This window comes from Callorhinchus milii, unplaced genomic scaffold (genome assembly GCF_018977255.1).
Source record: "Callorhinchus milii isolate IMCB2004 unplaced genomic scaffold, IMCB_Cmil_1.0 Scaffold3, whole genome shotgun sequence".
NCBI lineage: Eukaryota > Metazoa > Chordata > Chondrichthyes > Chimaeriformes > Callorhinchidae > Callorhinchus > Callorhinchus milii.
This window is the reverse complement of record NW_024704744.1, coordinates 29192000-29217861: the sequence shown is the minus strand read 5'-3', so window position 1 is coordinate 29217861 and position 25862 is coordinate 29192000. Positions and strand designations below refer to the sequence as shown.

Sequence of the window (25862 nt, the reverse complement as noted above, 5' to 3'; positions counted from 1 at the left end):
ACACAGGATTTGAACCCACAAACTTATGATATGACTGAGATATAAGTTACCACATAAAAGACTATCAATAAAGCTCATGGAAGTTAGCTATTTAGAGTGAAAATTGGTTTAGCATTTAAGCTAAAGACAAGCTGAAAATGCTTGGGCTCTGGAATAGTGATGCATCCTATTCTGTGCATATTCATTATTGTTCCTAGAACGCAGAGTGCAATTTGTATCCTCAGAAAACCTTGCAAGTCAGAAGGCAATGGTTTCAAGCCCAATTTGGAACTTGCACCTCATAGTTTAAGCTGACACTCCCTTGCAGTACTGGTGATGTAAAAGTGGACATTAATTATTCCATGGCACTTTTCAAAAGATGAAGACAGTTTACCCTGGTTCGACCAAAAATCCTCCAAATAAAAAACATTGGTCATTCACTGCATGGCTGTTTGTCAGATATTATTGTACCCAAATTGCTTGCTGTGTTCACCTACGTTTNAAAAAAGTCACTGCACTTTACAGTATATCCTGTGAAGCATTTTGGGAACATCTTCCCAATATGAAAAGCACTAAACCAATGGGAGCATTATTTTTTTAAGGATACCACAATGTGGCACGTAAATAGGAGGACTATCAATAGTATTCAAAAACATTTGGACTAACTTAAGCACATGAAACAAGTAGAGACAGTTGGATTTTAATATAATAGAGGGAAATGCAATTTGGAGGAAGGGGCAACTGAATTAGGATTAGGAATCCTGGCTATTTTCAGGTAATTTGCCACAAACCATTAATCATTCTGGTGTACGAAAACAACAACAAATTTACATTTATATAAGCGCCTTTCACAACGGGCGGACATCTTAAATTCACACTGCAGTAATTCCTGCAGAAACTGAATTCCTTTTTAGATGCTAAGTAAGAAATAATAGGTATCACGACTTAAAAGCTATCTGAACAATCTCATCAAAACCTAGAACGCCAAGTTATTTCCGAACCAGTAGTATGCATAGAATCTTGGCATTTTAAACAGCGTTTCCTATGCAGTTGCTGTGCTACACTCAATAACGTCACCAGAGTGCACTCAGGAGACAGGAGATCTGACTGCATGGTCTCCAAATAGATCATGTTAAAGGATTTATTGCAAAAAATTCTGCTTAGGTAATTATTTTCCATTACAAAATAGGGAAGTATTTCAAAGGATAAGTGCAGAATAATGTAAAGTAAACTTCCCCCTCTAGAATTCCTTCCCTTTTCAACCTAATTGTTTTCTTAGCTCGTGATGAAAATTATCAAGTGACTGAAATTGAAATTCAAATTTTACTAGTCAGCAATTCTATTACAACCTCAAAAGTACCAATCAGCCCTTTTTCCGCCAATAATTTTCTGATGCTGCGCAAAATCAAATATTCTGTTTGTTAAATTCTGAGCGAACAATTATTGTAAGTAGCAGAAGACAACTGCTCTGTTGCAATTCAATTGGTCTTAATTTTTTTAAACCAAGACTGGAAACTATTCTAGCCCAATGACTACCAGAAGTGCTAACTGTACATATATAATAATGATCTTTGGATTTGGTATAGCACTTTTCACATCTTCTGGACGTCTCAAAGCGCTTCACACGATATATTGCAAAATGTATTGACTGTATATTTGTGGGGGAAACGTGGTGGCCAACTGCGCGCAGCAGTGTCCCACAAACAGTCGTGACCAATTTGTTATTTTTTTCCCCCCCAGAGGGATTATTATCAGGCTTCTGGAGTAAGGAAACTTGTCCAATGTTTCGCCCTGCCGGGAATCAAATCCAGGTCTCTCGCTTGCAGGATTTAGCTGAGCAAGATACAATACTGCATTTGATTAATATATTGCCTCCATTTTGAACCTATAGAACGACTCCCTTATCCACCCGCCAGCTTTAAAAAATGCTTCTGTTTTTGTTAGCATAAAAAGGAAACCTATTTATTTTAGCATGTCCCTATGCGTTTTTCACCATACACTTTCCCACCTTTCCATTCTAATTTCACTTATGGTTCAGTTTCACCAATCAAATAAATGGCAATATCACTGCCAATGTGCAGTTGTTCTTTTAATGCTCTGTATACTTCCCCAAATTCCTGTTCAAGGACAAATTCTGTACTATATGATGTGCATGTTCGATCATATTATAAGTGCAGCATTTCAAAAAAGAGTTATTGACATCAGGCATTCTGAAAATCTAAGTTTACTGCTGGAACGCACAACAAACCAAGCTAATCGTGTAACAAGGCGTAGCAGAGGACAAGACACAAATCCTAACATATCTGTGAGGCATTAGCATCTGAATATTACATCATTCTCAGCAGATGAATGACCTACATCGGTACCTGTCCCTAAGTAATGGTGGTAGAAGTCAGAAATGGCCAAAATCAGTCCAAATCAACATTCAGGCATAAATTAGTTGGAAGCTTCATCAAGTTTCCACTTACCTGGCTAATAGGACACAGCATAAACAATATATGCAGTCAGATCCAATTATAACACAGTGGTTTGGTCCATAAAAATCAGACCTGTGTTTTAACGAGGCAAGTCAATGTTTCCGGTCAGCCAAGTTTCCATTGACACCACTTCCTGGAAGCTGGCAACCGTTCTGCTAGAAACCAGGAGGCCTTCTGTGCTCAAGTATTATATAATAATCCTTAGATTAGTAGCACCTTTCACATCAGGAGGATCTCTCAAAGCACTTTGCAGGATTTACTGTGAAGCGTGTATTTTGTAGCCAAAACAGCTAATTTGGGGACAGCAATGTCCCACAAACAGTCATGAAGTGAATGAACAATTTTCTTTGGGGGAATATTGACCAGATGACTAAGTACAGAAAGCTGAGCTATTAGTAACCCAGAAGTGTACCGCATTACTATTCTACCACAGTGTTTTGGTAGACACATTGCTATAAATAGACCCACACTATAGCAGGATATGTTAGTTATTATTCTACTTGACTTGGGTGTGGTCCCTGAAACATCTACAGTACCTTCCCAAAGTCTAAGATATTTATATGCGACTCAACAATGCGTCAGCAGCTTATTCAACTGTGAGGGTCATTCTAGCCAAGCATGATTTAGTGTTCATTTTATCGACTGAGTAAAGATTGCTCCACTGGGATTCAAACGCAAAATGTTGTTGTCCCAGTAGAATAGACTGGCAAAACAGGCTCGAGGGGCTGAATGGCCTTCTCCTGTTACTATGTTCCAAAACCTTCTTTGCTCAACTGACTGCGATGGGCACTTCCACTCCGATGGATTATTTCAGTTGAGAGAAACGATCGCTTTTGCAATCCCTACTACCAGGACATGCTTGGCATACGAATTGACATCAGTCTGAATAAATATTAAAGTACTAATTTCGAGAAGTGCATTAGCATGGGGCTTTGAAACGTTTCATGTTCTATTAGCAAGAGGTTATTCTGTCCTTTTTACATATATTCAAAAAACTAATAGAATGAGGGCTAAAATAAACTGCTAGATATCGGTTTATCAGACATCTTGAGCAAAGTTGGCCATTTCAATTTCTCTATATTGAACAAGCTATTCAACAATAATTCCAAGAGGACAGTTCTGGCCTCGGTTCAAGTTTTGCAATTAAAACAAATCAAATGTTGAAACTTCATGTATTATTCTGACCATTAGATGTTTTATGATATTATAAAACGTTTGAGAAAAATTATATCAAATGTGTACACTACAAAATGGAATTGTGTCGATTTCAGAAGGTTTTTCCAGCAAAATCAAATTTTAGCTCTACGTTTGTGGATAGCATACAGCAAGTGACACTTTCAGGAATCTCTTGAAAGGCTTTCAATAATTTAATGATTTTCAAGCAGGTAATGCATTAGAAAATTCTGTCCCTGTCCATAAGTCCTTTCACATCAAGAAATTGCTCGGAGAGCAAAGCAATGAAATGTCCTTAATGGCAACATTAACGTGCTCCAATGATATGCAGCAGTTTGGATTGATGCTTTTATGGTTGAAACCTTCAAATGCGAATAAAATGTCATTACTTCAACCGCTCCCTTAAAAAGATTGGCAGATGGATTAAAATTATACCTTGATCACTTACAACACTTTGCAAATAAGGGAAAGTAATAACAAGAATACCTTAAAATGCCATCAAGCAATATTTATAATGCATCAAACAAAAAAAAACGTAACAAATGTAACCTTATGTAATGCAATTACATTGGTTGCAAAGATAGGGCTGCGAGGTCTATGTGGTACCCACCTTCAGGTAAAAAAAATAAAATAACTTGTGTCCAATAAATACCCGGTCCCCGAGACGCATTCCATCATTCGCTATTCAGTAGCAAAACCCTTCCCATTTTCATCCCACTTGGCTATTAAAATTCGTGCTCAACGTGGGGTGGGGTGGAGGGGGGGAGCAACAAAAAAAATACCTTAAAAGAACCTTGCAATAGCTCAAGATGTCTGATGAACCTGATGGGTTGAGTTCAGCCCAAATGCTGTTGGCTTTTTGAGGACATGTAAATCCCCCCCTCCCCTCCCCCCCACCACCAAAAAAAACAGCACAGGGTGACATCGTGCAATAGATAACAGAAGATGAAACCCTCAAACGCAATCCGCGAATCCGAGTGGCAACCCCGACATCGCCTCGGATCGCTTGCAAATGAAAACCACCTGCATCTGCTGTGCTTCTCTCACCCCCCCCCACCCCCATCCCCACCATCCTCTCCCCCCCCCCACCATCCTCTCCCCCCCCCACCATCCTCTCCCCCCCCCCACCATCCTCTCCCCTCCCCACCATCCTCTCCCCCCCCTCACTCCACCACCCCCCACCATCCTCTCCCCCTCCCCACCATCCTCTCCCCCTCCCACCATCCTCTCCCCCCCCCACCATCCTCTCCCCTCACCCACCCCCCCACCATCCTCTCCCCCTCCCCACCATCCTCTCCCCCCCCACCATCCCTCCCCCTCCCCACCATCCTCTCCCCCCCCACCATCCTCTCCCCCTCCCCACCATCCTCTCCCCCCTCACTCCACCACCCCCCCCATCCTCTCCCCCTCCCCACCATCCTCTCCCCCTCCCCACCATCCTCTCCCCCTCCCCACCATCCTCTCCCCCCCCACCATCCTCCCCCCCCTCACTCCACCACCCCCCACCATCCTCTCCCCCTCCCCACCATCCTCTCCCCTCCCACCATCCTCTCCCCCCCCTCACTCCACCACCCCCACCATCCTCTCCACCACCCCCACCATCCTCTCCCCCCCCCACCATCCTCTCCCCCCCCACCATCCTCTCCCCCTCCCCACCATCCTCTCCCCCTCCCCACCATCCTCTCCCCCTCCCCCATCCTCTCCCCCTCCCCACCATCCTCTCCCCCCTCCCCACCATCCTCTCCCCCTCCCCACCATCCTCTCCCCCCCCCACCATCCTCTCCCCCCCCACCATCCTCTCCCCCCACCATCCTCTCCCCCTCCCACCATCCTCTCCCCTCCCCCCCACCATCCTCTCCCCTCCCCACCATCCTCTCCCCCCCCACCACCATCCTCTCCCCCCCACCACCATCCTCTCCCCCCCACCACCATCCTCTCCCCCCCCACCATCCTCTCCCCCCCACCACCATCCTCCCCCCCCCACCACCATCCTCTCCCCCCCCCACCATCCTCTCCCCCCCCACCATCCTCCCCCCCCCACCATCCTCTCCCCCTCCCACCATCCTCTCCCCACCCCCCACCATCCTCTCCCCCCCCCACCATCCTCTCCCCCCCACCACCATCCTCTCCCCCCCACCACCATCCTCTCCCCCCCCCTCCTTGCATGCAGACAGCAAGAAAAAAAAGAACAACACGTTTGGGTAAACAACCCCCTTCTCTCTCCCCCCCACCCCCCTCTCTCCCCCCCCACACCCCCCCTCTCCCCCCCAGACGATGGATGCGATGCGCTTACCGTCAGAGCTCCCCAGTTCATGGTGGCCGCAGACCAGGCTGCGAGCGGCGAGAGAAAGCACCACAGCCACCCCACAGCTCCCATGGCTGCGGCGGCGACACACACACACACACACACACAGAGAGAGGAGAGGACAGGACAGGCGCGGGTGAGCGGGTGAGAGGCTAAGTCAGAGCCTGTCCGCGGCGGCGGCTGCCGGTGCTGATGGTGAGGGCGGCCCTCGCGGGAGCGGCGGGGCAGCCGCGGCTCGCACTCTGCCTCACGTCGCCGTCGCCGCCGTCGTCGCCGCCGCCGCCGCCGGCGGGTGGATGGGGCGAACCGCCCGCCGGGCCCCGCATGGTGCCGCTGCCCGGGCTCCCGGCACTGACCCCCCCCTCCCCTCCCCTCCCGCGCTGTGACTACAGCGGCACTATCCCCCCACACACCCCTCTGTAACTGACTGACTGACTGGGACTGACTGACTGACCCTCTCCCCCTCTCAACTGCTGCGGCTTCACAGGAACCAACAGCTCCACCACTGCGGGAACCTGACCGCGGTGACCAAGTTGACCGGAATCAGGTAATAGGGGAGAAGCGACTGCTCGTCAATATCAAACACTGTTATTCCCATCGCTCCACCTGCCGTGCGCTGACTGCCCTGCCCGCCCTGCCCTGCCCTGCACTCACTGCCCTGCCCTGCACTCACCGCCCTGCCCTCACTGCCCGCCCTGCGCTGCTCTCACTGCTGCCCCCGGGGAGGAAGTGAGCGATTCTCGGACCGGCGGCGCTGCCTCTCCGCTGTCGCAGTGAGAGGGGAGAGAGAGGGGGGGGGGGAAGGAGTGCGCGTGCGCACCGCCGTTGCCGGCACCGCGCGCCCCGTCTCCACGCGCTCCTCGGCCAATCAGAACCTTTGCGGCTTCGCCTCGTCCCCGCCCCGTCGGCATCACGTGACCTCGCGCTGCTGCTGCTGCTGCTGCTGCTGTTTCCTCCTCCTCCCCTCACACCTGCTGCACTGTCACTAACACACAGATGCTGCAATGCTCTTTTTATTTGCGGCACTGTTACCCTCTCACTCCACCCGCCCCCCCCCCACCACCACCACCACCACCACCCCTCAACGCTCTCTGTACTTGTGCACTGTTCCTCTCCATTACACACACACACACAGGTCCTGTCATGCTCTTTGTTCTTGCTGCATTGCTACTCTCTCACCCAGACACCGAGAGCATTGCAGTGTGTGTGTATCGGTAACGGCACAGCAAACACCGAGAGCATTGCAGTGTGTGTGTCGGTAACGGCACAGCAAACACCGAGAGCAGATGTTACTGACACACACACTGCAATGCACTCGGTGTTTGCTGCACTGTTACTGACACACACAGATGCTGCAATGCTCTCTGTACTTGCTGCACTGTTATTCACTCATACACAAACACAGGCACTGCAGTGCTCCACGTAGCTTACCATTGAGATCCCTGTCTAGCAAGCTTCCTGCTGCTTGTCCAACGAGGACCAACCTACCTGTTTGGGTTTTGGCCTGGAGACTAAGTCTTGGCTTGGAGACTGCGTCCTCCCAACGTAAAAGGTGCTATACAAATGTAATCTTGTTGACGTGGTTGAGTGGGAAGAATCCCTACTCCCAATCTACCCCTCCAAGCCATGCTGATGGGCCAGGCTGGCTGGTCTGCCATCAGTGTTGCTGACCTGCCCGGCTGAGGAATCTGATTACTGATCACAGAGGACTGACTTCAACATTTCGCTGCCAAACAAGTCACAGGTTTCAAGCGTTTCCCTCTTCCCTGAGGAGGACAGTCACTAATTGGTCATTTTAGAGTCTTGTAGCTCAGTGGTTAGAGCACGGCAAGTGAGACACCTGGGTTCAATTCCAGGCAGGGTGAAACCCAGGGCAAGTTTCCTTACGCCTAATAATAATCCCTCCAAAACAAAAAGCAATAATAAATTGGTCATTTTCAGTCCACGACTATTTGTGGGACACTGCTGTGCGTAATTGGCTGCCACGTTTTGCCCACAAATATACTTTGCAGCATATTCTGTGAAACGCTTTGAGATGTCTAGAAGACGTGAAAAGCGCTCTGAGATGCTCCAGCGTGGAGGGCGCTATGTAAATCCAAGTTGTTGTTGAAAAGCGCTATATTAAATGCAAGGATTATTATTATTATTTGACATCTAACAAGTGCATATTTGAGCCCTCACTACAGACGTCTTGATGTTGTAGAGGTCCAAATCCAATGCTGCATACCAGGCTTGCTCAGCACCAACTTCTTAATCCAGGTCTACATCTGAGGAACTTTGGCAAAGATGCGTGCCCACCATGAAGCCGACTGCCACCTCCAGTCAGAGGAAATAGGTGGGGGCAGAGCTGAGACTGCCCCCGCTAGCAACTTTTAGGTATATGTATGGCACCCCAAACCTCCCACTCCTCTCATCCTGTCGATCTCCGTGGTGGCTCATAACATTGTGAGGGTCATCATGAGAGTTACAGGAACAGAGGCAGAGCAGCAGGTATAAGGCAGTGCAGAGAGCGGCACCACTAACATCCCATTATCAATTTCACAGGACTGGAACCTTGGTATCTTGTTTGACCCTCAACTATCCTTTCTATTCCACTATGACCTACTCTGCCTTCCCCCACCTCCGCAACATCGCCAGGCTCCGCCACTTTTTCGCGCCGCAGGCTACCGAAACCCTTGTACATGCTTTCATTACTTTGAGGCTTGACTATGCAATCTCATTGCTTGTCGGCCTCCCCAACTCCTCCCTACATAGACTGCAGATCAGCCAGAACTCTGCAGCCCGTGTTCTCTCCCGCACCAGGCTCTGAGACCCTATCACCCCCATCCTTGCCCAACTCCACTGGCTTCCCATCACACAGAAGATACCGTTCAAAATCCTGGTCCTCACCTTCAAAATCCTCCATGGTCTTGCTCCCCCTACCTCTGTGACCTCCTAACCCCCTATCATCCTGCCCGCTCCCTCCGCTCAGCGGGCTCCAGCCTGCTTCACGTCCCCCACCTCGCTCGCCGCACTATTGGCGGGTGGGCCTTCTGCCACTCTGCCCACACCCTCTGGAACTCCATCGTGCAGGCACGCCCCCTCCCTTGCCTCCTTCCAGACCCATCTCAAGACCCTCCTCTTCGACCATTCTTTCGATCACCCTTCTTTTCCCCCTGCTCTCCACCCTCGCTGATCCCAACCCCCAGCTCCGGTCTGAAACTCTGCCTGTCCAGCACCTTGGGGCGTCCTCCCGACGTGAAAGGCGCTATACAAATGTAATTTTGTTGTTGTTCTCTGCACTTTCTGCTGCACTTTACTGATACACACAGAGATCCTACAAATTGCTAGCTGTGCTTTATTGACACACACACACGCACACTACAGTATCTGATACACTTTACTTTCTCACACACTATTCTCTGTACCTGTTGTACTTTACTGACACATATTCATGGATGCTTCAGTCTTCTCTGTACCTGCTGCAGAAGCAATGTATCTGTTGGATTTTCTTCCAAAGGAAACAAAAAAGTAACTTTTTAAAAAACAAATTACAGTATTGCCCATTTTAACTTTGTACATTGTTATGTTTTTGTTATAATGTTTATTTCAAATGGAACATTTCATCCTTTTTTTATTATTGCATGAGAACAAGTTTGAAGGCAAAAAGTCAAGGCTTTGCTCTTGTATTGGTAGAGGGTGGAGAGGATTAGTTTCAATTTCATTCAGAATAAGCTGTAGTATTTGGTTTAAACAATACTTAAAACACCAAAAAGAGCAAAGAGGTTTTTTGGGGTCAGACAGGTGTCTGACATGTGGAAATCTATTACAATGAGAATATTCAAATCCAGCTCAGAGTTTCACGTATGTAATTAGCTGATGAGCGCTGAGGCTTCAGCTGCTGGAAGATATTACCTGGATTCCGGGTTTGTAAACACATGCTCATATATCCAGGGCTCACAATCTGCTTTAATTGGCTTGTAGAAAGCTGTTGTTGGAAATTCTGCGTTTCCATCCTCTGCCATCCCTCAATGGGTAGCATTTCATACTGAATTGTGCTGCTCATAAATAGGTTTGCAAGGAGTTTCTGGTATCTGCTATACATTTCAGTGCCGTGGGATGTCCTCCCGATGTGAAAATCTCTATATAAATATATAATGCATCTAATTTTGTATTTTATTGGCTCAAATCTGTGCTTGTTGGACGTCTAGTGACCAAATAGTGACCTTGGAGCCTCCTAGAGATGTGTGTTTGGGGGTGGAGAGTGGTACACGGGTGTCCTTGTGCCTGAAGTGGCTCCAAGGTGCCTGGCAATGAAATATCAGAATTAAGTCAATGCTTTGTTGTGGTCTCAGTTGTCCGGTTCCTGAGACAGACTGATTTCTAAGGCATTGTCATGATCCACCAGCCAACCTATTTGTTGGCAAGACTTGGAGAGATGGACTAATCAATGAACTGAGCCAAAGCCCTAAAGGGGATGGAGATTTCAGCTGGACAGACAATACATGCCTTGCCAGACTTCATTATCTGTTGTAAACATCCCCAAATTAAGCATTAACATGTCTTTTATTTCCAATTTCTACCACTCAGAGATTCTTAGTTTATTTTAATAGATTATTAGATTTCTTGTATTTAGCTCACAGCCAAATAATGTTTAGTTTAATACAGAAATTCAGCCCTTTTTCCACTTTTCAAAAAAGTATAAATAAATTGTTAATGTTGATATAAACCTATAATGGCTAATATTTAGGACGATGAGGAACTTGGCCTCTCAGCAGATATGGATGGGCTGGTCTCCAGGAATAATTGAACGCTGCAGGAAGCATTAAATATGTGGATTCGGAAGATCACATTTCATGAAGGTAATAAAACATAATATCATTTGCTGCATTATTAATAAACCTAGTTCAATGTTTTTTAATATGCAAGTGGCTCCAATAAACAATAGAATATTGTAATCGAGTTGATCTTCAATAGCAATCTGGGGCACATTGATGACTAGCCAGCCATCCCGGTTCATGAGCAGGACTTGGAGGATCAAACCAGTTACTGGAGGCTGTAATTATTCTGACTCAGCTCCTGTTAACCCTGCAAGCTCTGAAGGGTAGAACAGAACTCGTTGAATATGCATCAAGAAGCTTGCCAGGCATTGCTTACAATGCCAAACCTTTAAGCTGCTTTATAAAAGTCAGAACACAAAGTATTACAAACCTACCCTCAACGTATGGAAATAACAAATGCTAAAAATATTCAGTGAAACCTGAAACGTTAACTTATATCTCTTTCAAATGCTGATTATTTCAGATTTTGCTCATTAAAAAAGCAGTATTCCTCTTGGGCTCCCCTCAGACTGATGGCCAAAATATTGCAAAATATTGATTTTAAGAACCTCAGAGCCTAGTTCTCTCCTGTTTTACCACTTGATTACCCTCCATGGCATCATATTTTTGCTTTCACTAACCTCTTAGGCCTTTCTTATACCTTTATCTTTCTGTTGTTGGGGATCTCTATATCTTATCTGGGATTACCTTTCGATAATAAAGAGCACTTTGACACAATCTTTTGACAACCTATTTGCTGTTCTTGGTATTTCATTAATTTGATTTTTGGACTTATTTTTGTCTCTTCTATACAAAAGGCTTCTGTAGACTGTTCATTTTATCTCCTACTAATACATAGTCACTACACTTCATAGTAAATTCTGTTACACGCTTTGAGACATTTTGATGCAGTGGTAAGGTGTTTTATCAAATGCAAGGATTATTATTTTTATAAAATCTGCAAATATTAGAACAAAATAGCCAAATTAAGAGTAGTTAGCAGTGCAAAAGCTTTCAAGAGCTGAATTGAAGATTCGGTGGGGAAAAAAGAATATACCAAGGCTTTATTGTACTCATAGATCTTCTTGACAAATTTCTCTTTCACTACGATGATTGTGGTGTTAGGTCACATGTTTAAAATGCAGAAATGTGAGCTACATATATATAACTGAATGGACTCTTGCAATTGTTGTATTATGACTGGATGTCTCTGCTATAAATATTATTACCTCTTATCAGCAACAGTTCTAGATCTGACCTCAATTATTTACATGCTTGAAAGACTTTGTGGTAAATTCACATGCTGATTGTTTTAAATCTTACCTCAACCAGTTGTTAGCTTCACATCTTCGACATCATTCACACTCAGTCAAGCAGTGCTGTGGTGAGAAAACCTACTCAAAGCTCTCGGGATGCTCCATGTTTCATAAACTTTGAGGCAATTTAATTTCAAACTGGGTTATTTAGCCATTGCTCATGCATGATATCATAATGGTAAAGAGGAAATCAATGCCATCATAATAGTGCACAGGAAATGTGAGGGAAGGATATACTTGTAACAGGGCCTTTGATATGATCTGCAGGATGCTGCAAGTGTGTATCTAAATTTTCCTCAAAATAAACATCAAGGTTTATTATTGCAGCATTGTACAATGGATGATTAACAACAATATTTAATACTTGCCTTCTTTAAGGAAGTTGAAAAAATGCATGTGTATTGTGTATTTAAAGCTGGAATACATTGAAATTTAATGAGAAGTCTGAAAATTCCACTAATAATTTGAATTGGTAGGTACGTCTCTTTGAATCTTGTCCGGAATGCTGGGATGAAAACATGTTCTCTATCTGTTCACTGCAGCCATTCTACAGAATATGAATTTGATGCAGTCTCATGCTAGACCTTAATGAATTCTTTGTGCACGGCATAAAAATCTCCAAAACCCAAACGAATCAGCATTGAACAGTCAATCTCACTCAGAGAATCAACAACAGTGTCTCGTGTGGGAAATGGAACAAATCACATTGGCTAGGAGAGTATGTTATTTTCAGGTTGGGCGCAAGGCAGATTGTTAGGCAGATTAGAAGAGCTTTACTTCACTCAAGCTTTGCTGCACCTGACCGTCAGATTATTGATGATTTTATCGGGCTATTGAAAAATAATAAAAGTGCCTTTGGATTCCTGTTTTCTTTGGTTGAAATTAACCCTTTTAAAAATTGGGTTTCTACATACATTTCCGAAGCAGGAATCCAAGCTGATTTTCCCAGCCTTTGGAGTTTAAGTGGTAATTTAAGCACTCCTCATGCTGCTCCAGCTGAGATCAGGTGACAGGATAACAAACCTGGTACCTTCCTGCTGTGTACGGCTTATTCACTGAGCTATCTTGATAATATATGTAGCTCAACACGCTTTATCCAATATATCATTGGAGAAGCACTTGTGAATGTTCTTTGTTATGTAATATTATTATTATTATTTAGGGGCAAGTACCAAAAATGGTTTTCTGTTCAATTGCTCCAACAACTGAAGCGATTATTCAAACACAAAGCAGGTAATTAATCCAATCCCAATAAAAAGTCAATGTTTTATTTTAAAAGTTGCAAGTTGCAAACATCTTTTTTAAAAAGGGATATATTTCATTAGATAATCTGTTTCAGCAACTACTCAAGGTACTGGACCAAAGTGGTGTCTGCGTAAGGGTGGCCTCTGAGTAAGGGATGGTTGGTTTCTCGACCGGACCCGAATTTTCTTTTTAAAAACAATCTGTGGGTCAAAAATTTCAGAGGGCCTGTGTGCAGAGGTGCTTTATTATGGAAAATTGGTTGGAACTGTTGCAAGGTGGTTGTCGACAGCTGGTGGTTACAGCGCCTTGGGACATCCTACCAATGTGAAAGGAGTTTAATAGATGCAATATGCTGTTATTTATTAATATTATTGTTGCAGATTCTTGCTGGACTCCTAGTGTATTTGCCAACACCATGGGTGAGGCAGGAAGTTGTGAGCATTACATGGGCTGCTCAGTGTGGTGTTAGGCGTGAGCAGGAGTCTACACACAGGTCTGGAGAAATGGTCATGCATATAAGTACACTTAAATTCATCAATAAGAGCAGCTTGCACTTATATAGTGTCCTCCACGCAAGGTAGCGTCTTTGAACTGGCTGCTGAAAAGGGTGTTTGACATTGACAGGCCTACAAAAAGAGTGACAACTGGTTGCGTTAGACAGGTGGTGGCTGAATGGAGGTGGTTTATTATGGAAAGTCAATCAGGACTGTTCTGGGGCGGTTGTTGAGAGCAGGTGGTTGCTGGATAGAGGTATTTGGTTTAACATGTTTGACTGGTATGTAAGAAAAGTCATAAAGTACCAAAAGATAATAAAAAAGAAACATTATTTTATATGCACAAACAAAAATACATGTCAGTTCTCTATTGCCCCAGCTCAGAATGCTAAATTTGATGAACTTATATTAGTTCTTCAATTTGAGTTTATCACATCAAAGAGTCTCAAAGTGCTTGACCTGGTTTTCTATAAAGTGTATTTGTACATGAAATTGGAAGCACAGCAATGTTTCATAAACAGCCATGAAAGGAATGACCATTATTTTTATTCACGAGTTGTTGGCCAGGACACCAAGAAAAATTTGTCCATAAAACACAATCACAAAACTTTGCAGTAAATCCTGTGAAACATTCTGAGATATCCTACCAATTTCAAGGCACTATACCAAAAATATAAGGATTATTATTATAAATTCTCTTTTTGAATAATGTCTTGGGATTTTTAAACATTTTCCTGATGTGACAGATAGGACTTTATTTAACATCTCATCCGAAGGACAGCACCTCCAACAATGCAGCACACCGCCAACACTGCATTGCAGTGTTAGTCTTGCTTAAGATCCTGAAATGGGGCTTGAACACAGCCTTCCGACTCAAGAGTTTAGAACGGAACTAGGCTGACACCAGGATTATCTTCCACAGGATTAGTGTTATCTCATTGTTAGCTGTACTGACAAAATCATCAGGCTATCAAACTCTTGAAGAGTGGTTTGAAACACAACATTACAAAATTAAGTGGAGGCAGATAGTAGATCTTTGGAGATAGTCGATTCACAGAAGTACCAAAAGATTCAGCCATCTGTCCCTAATGTTTTTGTTGATTTCTCACGGAGCTCTGGGGAATCTGATTGAGCAGCTTCTCATCATTGTGGCTAATGCATCTGCTTTCTCAAGTAGTTCCAGCAAAAGGTTTTTGTCAAGATGACACTGTGGATATTCCTGGAAATAATATATCATTCTGGTTACTTTAGGTGTGCAGCAGCCTATGAATGGCATGAGGGTTGCTAACTTTTGTCCTAGTTTCCTTGATACCAAAATATAGTTTTCAAAAGGGACTTCTGATGTGAATGATTCATTTGTACGAAGGTAAAATAAGTAATTATGAGCTATCATAACTGTATCTGATCAGTGGAGATTACTAATAATACTCCAGCATTATTCCTGTGGAGTCCTGTAGCTCAGTGGTTAGAGCACTCGCCTCACAAGTGAGAGACCTGGGTTCGATTCCTGACAGTTTAAAACTTTGGGCAAGTTTCCTTTCTCCACATGTCTGATAATAATTCCTCAAGAAAAAATAACTTCATTATCCAAAATCTTGGTCACTTCAATCCATGACTGTTTGTGGGACACTGCTGTGCGCAATTAGCTGCCGCATTTCGCCCACAATTCCCCTGATGAAATTAGTCATTCATTTTATGGCTGTTTGTGCGACATTGATGTGCGCAAATTGGCTGGCATTGGAGTATCAGCATAGACTATATGTGTTTCAAGTTAATAACATGAGACTTAAAACTTCTAACTCAGAGGCAAGAGTGCTATAAACTGAACCAGGCTGACACACTTAGATTTACAATGTAACTATACAAAAGATAGTGTTATGAAGAAGATAGAAGTTGAAATATTGTAAACTTTTGTGGCAGTGGGCATATCTGCTTCCAGTCATTTCTAACCTCTTGGTGTGTTATTGGTGACTTGAGTATCCAAAGAGATTCAGATATCATAATAGCTCCCTTATTGAATGATGTAATTACAATCCTGGATTCTTTTGGTTCCAACAACAGATTTTACAGTGACGTGGGTGGGGGGGTTCTTCTTCATTAAAAGTATGGTATCTTCCTTTAGGAGATTATTTCAGATTCTTTGCATAAAACTTTTTTTTGTTGGGGTTTGAATATGAACATGAATATTCTTGTTTTAGAAAGAGAGATAGAAATTAATGATCATTTGGATAAGTAATGTTTGTACAGAGTCACGAAGAGTAGAGCTCCTCAAATATTAGCTTCAGAGTCTTAACCATCTCAAGGTAGACAGAGAGCAGAGCCCAGCCATTTTCCAACAAGAGAGAAGAGAGAGCAGTAACTCAATTCAAAATTAAAGTTCATTTGCATTTACACCAAAATGGTTAATTACTTCATCCTCTTCATCAGTTTAATAACCAGTGGTTATTAAGATGATCTCCGGATTCATTACAATTAACTACGATGAGAAACTCACTGCTGTATGTTATTTCTATTTGTAATGAACCCATGAATATTTATTTTTAATGAGGATTCATATTATTCAATTGGCCACACATAACTTGAACAATTTAGTTTCCCTCATTCCCTTAGCAGTTTGCCCTGGTCAGTCACTAAATCATTTCAGACCAGAGCTCCCTCCTCAAGTTCTCCACCACTTATAATAATGTTCTCCACTATCTGCCCTCACAAATCCATTTCCAGACACCAAACTCTCCTCTTTCGCCTTCTATCTGAACTATTGTCTTGACTATATCTCCTAATAAATAATAATAATAATAATCCTTGCATTTGATATAGCGCTTTTCACGTCGGGAGGACGTCCCAAAGCGCTTCACAGAACACACTGTAAAGTGAATTGACTGTATATTTGTGGGCGAACGCGGCAGTCAATTGCGCACAGCAATGTCCCACAAACAGTCATGGATTGAAAATGACCAATTTATTATTGTTTTGGTTTTGGAGGGATTATTATTAGGCGTGTGGAGTAAGGAAACTTGCCCAAGGTTTCATGAAGCTTGTTGATCACTTCCTCACGGCTCGATGCTTGGCCTTCTTATTTTCCTTATCTGCAAATGTGGATCAACATCCACATATATGATGACAAGATCCAACTTTACCTCCCTGCCTTCATCCTCAAATCCAAAACCACTGCTGTTCTGACTAACTGCCTGTCAGGTATGTCCTGGATGATTTTCTTCACCTCAACATCAAAAAACAATGATAATAGTAATAATAACCCGTCATTTGATATAGTGCCTTATCAGATCATTTAGATGTCTCAATGTGCTTCACAGAATATATTGTAAAGTGGATTGACTGTATATTTTTTGGCAAAACGAGGCAGCCAATTGCACACAGTAGTGTCCCACAAACAGTCGTAGATTGAATGACCAAATAATTTTGGGGGGGAGGGATTATTAGCCCCGGAAAGTGTTCCACCAATCGACTTACAAACGGGTTCCTACTTACTGCTGGGTAAACAGAGGCGCGTGGAGTAAAGAAACTTGCCAAAAGTTTTGCCCAGCCTAAACTCATACTTAAACATCTTGCCTCCTCAGTTTAATTCTCATCCCGAAGGATGCCACCTATTACAATGCACACCCTGCCCCCCTCTACTGCATTGGAGTGTTGCCTTAGGCTATATAATGCCAAGTCCCGATATGGGATTAGAATCCATAGCCTTCTGACTCAGAGGCGAGATTGCTGTCACTGAGCCAGGCTGACACCCAACTTAGTTCACCCTTACTCAGATTTTTCAATACATTTAATACTTTGCTCCCAGGATCTCCCTCGCAAAATACCTCCATCTTGTATCTTCTCTCACTGATTTCAGAGATCAGAGATCTATGCTTTCAGTGAACTTTTGAACTTTCGCCGATTCCTCTCATTTGCACCTTAAGTATCCATATGAAGTACTTCAAAATATTCTCCTACAAAAGGCATATGTAACTGAAAGTTGTTGCCATTGTAGATCCTAAAGGCATTAACAAATCTGAATAAGGATGTATAGAGATTGGGAATCTATTAATTATCATTTTTGATTCTCAAACTAACTTTCTGCTTCAAATTTGAAACAATATTTCATTAAATAACCAATATGGACACCAAGTTCGTCATTTAAACCAAGTTGAATTATTATTTGATTTCTGGAACATGGTATTGATACCACATTACAATATATCATTCTTTTTGTGATCAAAGCAAGGGCCTGGGTAAAAATATGATTGTTTTTAACCAAGCCCTCACATGTTTTTAAAAATGTGGTCACTCAATCCACAACTTTTTGTGGGATATGGCTATGTGCAATTGGCTGCCACATTTCGCCCACAATATATAGTCAACTCACTTTACAGTATATTCTGTGAAGCGCTTTGAGGTGTCTTGAAGACGTGAAAAGGCACTATATCAAATGTAAGGATTATTGTTGCACCCTGTTATTTTGTTTACACTGTATAAGAAATGTATATGTTCTTTCACATATTATCCATATTATTCTTCTTGAAGGAAGGTATAAGTGGGGTCTCCTTGGAACTGAGCTTGCTTCAATATGACATCCTGGCAATGCAGTGTGTTGACTTAAATCGTCGCGATATTTTAATTTTCTTTATTTTAAATGAAATTGTTGACTTGGAAATTTGTGAGTCTTTGTGTGGTTTGGGGCACCAAGACAATCAAGCTCACGTAACAGGTAAAAATCAACCTCTCAAGCTTTATTTAGCAAAGCGCATGATACAAAAAAGGTATAGTAACAAAGAACAGAATATGCAGTTGCAGGAATTGTCCTCTTAGTTTTCTTCTTTCTTTTCTTCCTGGGACTGTTCCAAATTTAAGGTAATTAGTGCCCCGTATTTGTACACAGGAACAAACAAGTTTTCACAATCTTCAAAACCATCTGGTTTGGCTCACAGACACCTTTTTTTTGTTTTTTTACTTCTCACCTAACAATGACCATCTATTTGCAAGACCTCCTAATTATCACACAGACACCACTTCTTTGTCTTACTTCTCACATATCACAAGCTACCTGTTGGCACATTGTTTTTCCCACAAACCTATACCAGAGCAAAGACATTAGATAAAGAAAAGACAGACCCTATTCATTTCAAGCAAAGTAAACAAGTTACACAAGTGCAGTCATCAGCAAAAGTTCACTTAACGGTACAGCAGAACAAATGTTCAGTAATTTTCCGTTGTCGGCAAAATACATAGAGATAAAATAGCATAATGGCCACTTAACAAAATATCATCAATCTACAGTGTTAAAGTGATTACAAATATATGTTTTATGCTGCTAAACTTAGAAAACTATATATTCCCATCATTTGACATAGCATAATTCTATGTTAAAAGCAACTCACCTGTGATGCTTCAAGTGTTGGAATTGGGTAAAGCAGGTTATGTTAATAATTGGAGTCATGTGACAGTTCATTTGTAGTAGTTTATTAAAATGATGAAACTGGGTTCATCCAGGGTATGTTATTACAAAGTAAAATGCAGTGAAATGAAATATATCACTATAGTTCAAATCACGAGGTGCAGTTATACTACAATTCAAATTGTGTTATCTAAGGCCATGTCACTTTTGCTGCCTGAACAGGAAAGATACAGTGCACTTCACTTATAATGAATATTGTTTCTTTAGGCAATCAAACAAACTACATGCAAGTATTCCTAATCCATTTTTAATAAATTTAATGAATGTCTTATTAGCCTAAATCAAACATACAATATCAATTCCAGCTGCCAATATTTATTTATGAAACCCAACATGTGCTTCTATCTGAATCCGTACAAATGAACATACTGTACTATCAAAAAAAGTTGGAAAGACGCTGAAGATGCATGTTATGATTTGTACTGTACTTTGGTTTTGCTTTGTTATTTGATTAGCAAACATGGAGAATAAGGCACAAATAAGATGATTACAGATTTCTTTGGTGTAAGACGCTTGCACTGGACTCAGATTGGAATAAAACCGTTTCCCTTCCCTTCCACGAACTGTGTGTATTGTACACGACAATATAAACTGAATGTTTCAGAGAATAAATATATGTAAGGATTGAGTTGACAAGTTTAATGATAGTGCCTTAAACCTTTCATGTTACTTAATACAATATATCACACTACATCATTAAGTATGCATTCCAATATAAAACAACCACATTTATCCACCCACTAAACCAGGAAAGTTGAATTCAATCCCAATATTCAGATGTATATTTTTTCAAATGTTTGTTTAACACAAAACTGAAATATTATGATTCATTCCAGTCCAACAATCTGTCTATGGAAATTCCTTGTGTAGGTGGAACTCTCAGTTTGGTTTGGATATTTAAGCACGGTGATGGGTTTCCACATGTGTCAGACCACCAGCTGACTAAAAAATGGATATCCTGATAACTGATTAAAAATAACCTTCACTGCCCTTGTGAATAATACAGACTATTTTTATTTTAATACCTTTCGAGAATGATCACTAAACTACAGGATATGCAATGATAAATGAAAGATACATAATAATAATAATATGTCATGTTGGCATAATACTATTGAACAAGTGAACATATCTGAATGATGTGTCAGCACTCTGATCTCTGAATCAGAAAGTCGTGGGTTCAAGCCCCAGTTTAAGATGGGGGTTTGCTTTATTGTTGGACGTGCCATCCTTCTCATGATCATGATACGTTAAACCAAACCCCGGCTGCCTGTTCTGGTGAACATTAAAGATCAATAAATCCCCCAAATAAAATTGGCTGTTTACGGGACATTGCTTTGCGCAAATTGGCTGCCGAGTTTTGCCCACAAAGTTCACAGTCACTCCACTTTACAGTATATCCTGTGAAGCGTTTTGAAACTTCTTGATGAGTTGATAAGGCGCTATATCAAAGGCAAGGATTATTATTAGATATTACTGTAAATACTGAGCAAAGAAACAGCAGATAATGTATAGCCTTATTGACCAAAGGCACAGTCAAATAAATATCCCATCCAATAGGACCAGACTATTATTTTCTTAACACCACTGTTGGCCTTTATTATACCAGGAATATATTACTATCATATTTATGTGTGAGCCTAGCTCAGACGGAAGCATCCCCTCCTCTCAGAAGGTTGTAGGTTGAAACTCACATTAGGAATTGAACGTGTATATTCTAGGCTGACACTCTAGTGCACAGCATTTAGGATGAGTCCCTCCAGGGAGTGGGAGTGTGCGCATTTCATTCCAAGAATCTATCTGGAATTTCCCTGTGTAGGTGGAATTCTCAGTTTGATTTGGATACTAAGTATGATGATGGGTTTCCACGTGGGTCAGAAACCCGTCTTACCAAAAAAAGGCTGTGTTGCACTGTTATCCTGGCTAACAATCTCCCAGCTAAAATTGGTCATACGCTTCAGGCTCTTTGCGGGACATTGTTGCACAAATTGGCTGCCCTGTTTATATACAAATATATACAAATCACTGTACTTTACAGGAAATCCTGCTTTGAGATCCTCTTGACGTGAAAGGGCAGGGGGAGGGGGTGAAACCTAAGGCTAGTTTCCTTACTCTATAAGAGTTTGTTTACCTAGCCGTAAGTAGGAACCCAACTGTTAGTCAATTGGGATCCAACAGGGCTTTGTTGGAAGGGAAGGCTGATCAGTAACTCGGTGATTTTGTGTGAAAGCATTATTTAGATTGTGAAATGCCTATTAAGCCCACTTTACAACCTTTCTTTTCGTCTGTACTTTTCATCACCTTTCTCCCCACCTTCCTAAATTCCCCCCCATCCCCAGCTCCGATTCCCAGTTGGTTCTGTGAAGTGCTTTCAGGCGTCCTTCTGATATGAAAGGCACAATACAAATGTAAAATGTTTGGAGTTATCCAACTTTTGCATATGTTAATTTTATCTCCCCTCCCCCCCCCAACTGTGTGAAGGCTCGCAGGCAATAAGGTTTTCCTATTCTTTGGTGCAGGACTTCAGTTGCAGTACATCAAGTTGTCTTCACTGCTCTGCCTCCCATTGCACAGTAATATGTTTAGTACAGTTAGTACATAGTACAGTAAATGCAAAATGTAAGGATTTATATTTCTTTAATCTGGCAGAAGAACTATTACTTTATTAAAAATATATCTCAAACTTTATCATCCACCCAAACTTTATATTAAATTATGTAACAATACTTTTCCTGATGTATGTATCCCTGTTGGATCAAATAAAATATGTGACATGTCACAAGTTAGTAACGTGGCAACTTATTGAAGCCAGTCTGCAGCCAGAATTAGTATAATTTATGTGAAGGGGGCCCTCTTGTGGATCTCAGCAGTAGCATGTTTTCTCCACACCAATTTTCTCACTCCCCAATTCTCCTGATTCATTGACTGTTCCCTCTGCTCCATCACCCTTTAGTACCTCATTAAAATATCTGAAGTTTTGGACAAAGAAGTTTCGCTCACAATATATACAGTCAATTCACTTTACAGTCTATTCCGTGAAGCGCTTTGAGACGTCTCGAAGGTGTGATAAGGCGCTACATCAAATGCAAGGATTATTATTATTATTAATATTAAAAAGGCGGCAAGGCGGAGGCAGGGACCAACCTTGTTAAATGTTTGACCCTGATCGATCTTGAGCAAGGTATGTAATGACATCATGTCCATTGTGACACTTTCAAACAAATCTGGATAGACATCAGCTATTATATAAGTTCATAAGAAATACTTAAACTTTGGTGTGGTTTAGAGGTTACCTGAACTCCTGGAATGCATGAAATACCCACCTTACAATCTTTCTCTGCTAATCATTATTAAATATTCTGTGTGCACAGTTAATAATTTCTCCACAAAGCATTGTGATAATAAATCTAGTGAAAGTACTAACAATAATTAACCAGCAAGAGCCAATAGTCTGTTGTGTAAAACCTTTAAAACCTAGCAACGACATCCTTCAAATAAATGAAATCTGTTACTGGCAATGGTTCATTGCCCTGTACCTTCATTTGTGAGAGTGCTTGAACTGTGTGTGACTGCTCTGAGAACTGGGTGAATTGGAAGAACTGATTTATTTGTGGTTCATTTGCCCTCCTTCCTTCCAACACCTTCTTACAGAGTTTTTTAATTAAAAATTTGCATGTAAGGATTACTAGAGAATGGAACCCGCCTACATCAAATGCAAGGATTATTATTATTAATATTAAAAAGGCGGCAAGACGGAGGCAGGGACCAATGGTGAGCTCGCTAACCATTATGCTACTGGATTCCACAAGTCCACTACTATAACTTCAGTAGGCCTATTTCTACAAGTACACACTTGCAGTAATTCAATGCAAGGGTTTCGAAATGTTTCAACATCATGCAAGAATTACTATTATCATTGGCTATTATTCCTAGCATTATGTTAGGATTTTAATTATTCATCACATTATACGTAGACATTGAAAGCAACATATCGTATGTGTTGCTTAACCTAATCGACTATTACTTCTAGGTTTCTATATATTGATTCCTGCTTTAATCTGCTTTGATGCATTGTGTTCTTATGTCACACTTTCATTTCCAATCTGTGCATAACGATTTTATCAAGGTGTAACTAGACAAAACGTGTTGGACCTAACATTCGTGATTTATTTTGCTATTAATCATTTCATAATGGTTGGTGGTGAATAAAAATATAAAATACGAATTAAAAAATTAGTGTGCAGGAAAAAAAGACCATCTATCTAAGTCTATCATTTATCTAATCTTATAACTTAATCAAATAATCCTTCTGCACTTCTTGTTGCAGTAATAGTATTACATTCATTTTCCTTTCTATTTCAGGTCCTGATTAACCTGATGTTTTTATTCCACTCTAAAAGGATGCTGGCAGGCCAACATACTTGACTACTGAGCCAAAATTCATTATGTATTCCTGTACCTATTATGCATTGTTCACTCATCCGCATCTAAGACAAGTGATCATTTCTAACATTATGATATTCCATTTGTTTATGTTATATTTGGCTGTGACATGACACGTGACTCAAATGTACCAGCCTGGCAGCCCCGAATCAGAAGGTTGTGGGTTCAAGTTTCTAGGCTGACACCTGGGCAGTGCTGGAGGTGTGCTGCATTGTCAAACGCACAATCCTTCAGATAAGACATTCAACTGAGGTCCTGCCCGCCTTGACACACACGTATGTTGTTTGTTGTGCTTAGGTGTATGTCACTTGGTTGCTGTGTTTGCCTAAAAAAATACAAAATACACAGCCACTACATTTTGCAGTAAATTCTATGAAGCGTTTTGAGACATGCTGATGTAAACGGTGCTGTATCAAACACAAGGATTGTTTTAATATTATGAAAATGCTCAGTTTCCATAGAATGTGTTGAAATAAGGGTAAGTGTTTTAAACTTGAAATTGAATGTGGTAGAAGCCTCCACGACTCTAGATGGCACTGTTGAAGAGAAAAAGTGCAGAACAATAAGAAAGATGTTATGTCACGGCAACCCAGAGTAAACTTTCTGGCTCAATGTAGGTCACCCATGTGACTCAAATGTATTTCTTTGTAATTCTGTGGGTTATGTTTGTGAAATTTTACATTTAAAAAACAAATGGCTTTTTATTGTGTTAGGACTGAAGCTCATTGTCTACACCGACACCACAATAAAGTACTGGGGAGCCCCTGCATTTTCAGAGGTGCTATCCCTTGGATGAGACATGAAACCAAAGTTCTATCCGCCAATTACATAAAAAATTCTGTGACACCATTTGAAAAGAGAAAGGGAGTTTCTTCTGGTATTCTTGTCAACAAGATTTATTGGCCACTCATCCCATAGATGAGACCTTGCTGGTGCAAATGGCTGCGGGAAAAAACAGTCGTTACAATTCATGGTAATTACCTGTGAATCAGGACGTCAAAACTTTTCAGTAATAGGGTTTGCATCTGACCTGTTTGTACCTGGCGCTGGTGGATTTTTTTCCTAATCTGGATTGTTGTGGCAATACAGTGGTATCCCTGCCTCCTTTCTCCCTTTCTTTCTCTCTCCCTCCCTCCTGCAGATGTAATTTCTCTATTGTACTGTATTTATACAATTTCTGACCCACTTGGGAGATTGATGCATCATACATCTACTGAGCAGGATTACACAAATGTAGTAAAATAGAGCAGCACTCATACCTTTCCCATGCTCTTCTGTTGCAGGCTCATGGGTTAAAGTAGGCAGACTTTGGTTAAATTGAAATATGATTGGTGTGAAGAGTATTTGACTTGTGGAGCAAAAACCTGAATCACAATATTGTAATTCTTTCCATTTTGTTTATAAACAGCGATAATCTTTTTAACTGTTTCATGCATTTAAAGAATCTGTAATAATAATAATTCTTACATTTAATACAGCACCTCATCATGACGTCTCAAAGCACTTTGGTGTGACTGTATATTTTGCGGGTGAACACAGCAGACAATTTGCCCACACCAATGTCCCTTGGTTTAATGTCTCATCCAAAGGATGGCTCCTCCAATTGGACATCTCCAGCACTGCATTGAAATGTCAGCCTGGATCATATGGAAACTGAAGAGTGGCTTAGCTAATTAAAAGAGAAATTCACAGACTGAGTTCTCCATTTGTCTGAGTGATCAGAACATATCAACTTCACATGTACATTATTTCTGCTTGATTATATCTTCAAAACAATAATTCCCTTAATGGAAAAAATTAGCTGTGCTTCTGTGCTTTACAAATCACGTCATATCCACTTGAAAAGCTGCTAAGAGTGCAGTGATGTTGCAGCTAAATTATGGCCAGGAGCCAATGGAAACAACAACAACAACAACAAATTACATTTGTGTAGTACCTTTCACATCAGGAAGAAACATCAGCTGGTTGTCTGTCAGCAACATTCAAAGCCAGCTTTTTCATTGGTAATAATATCTAAGGCTCAAATTTCATCTGGTTTTACTCTAAAGACAGTTAAACTAAAATAATAATCCTTGCATTTGATATAGCGCTTTTCACGTCGGGAGGACGTCCCAAAGCGCTTCACAGAACACACTGTAAAGTGAATTGACTGTATATTTGTGGGCGAACGCGGCAG

At 41.7% G+C, this 25862-nt stretch overlaps 1 protein-coding gene across 1 annotated transcript in view; it reads right to left on the bottom strand.

Annotated features, from left to right (window-relative positions):
• The window catches only part of tnfrsf21 (tumor necrosis factor receptor superfamily, member 21), a 59970-nt gene extending 53925 nt beyond the window's left edge, over positions 1-6045 (bottom strand). Inside the window, exon 1 of the mRNA XM_042332783.1 lies at positions 5923-6045. Coding sequence (XP_042188717.1) covers positions 5923-6006 — 84 coding nt within the window. The 5' untranslated portion in view covers positions 6007-6045. The remainder of the gene's footprint in view (positions 1-5922) is intronic.
• Between the last annotated feature and the right edge of the window lie 19817 nt (positions 6046-25862).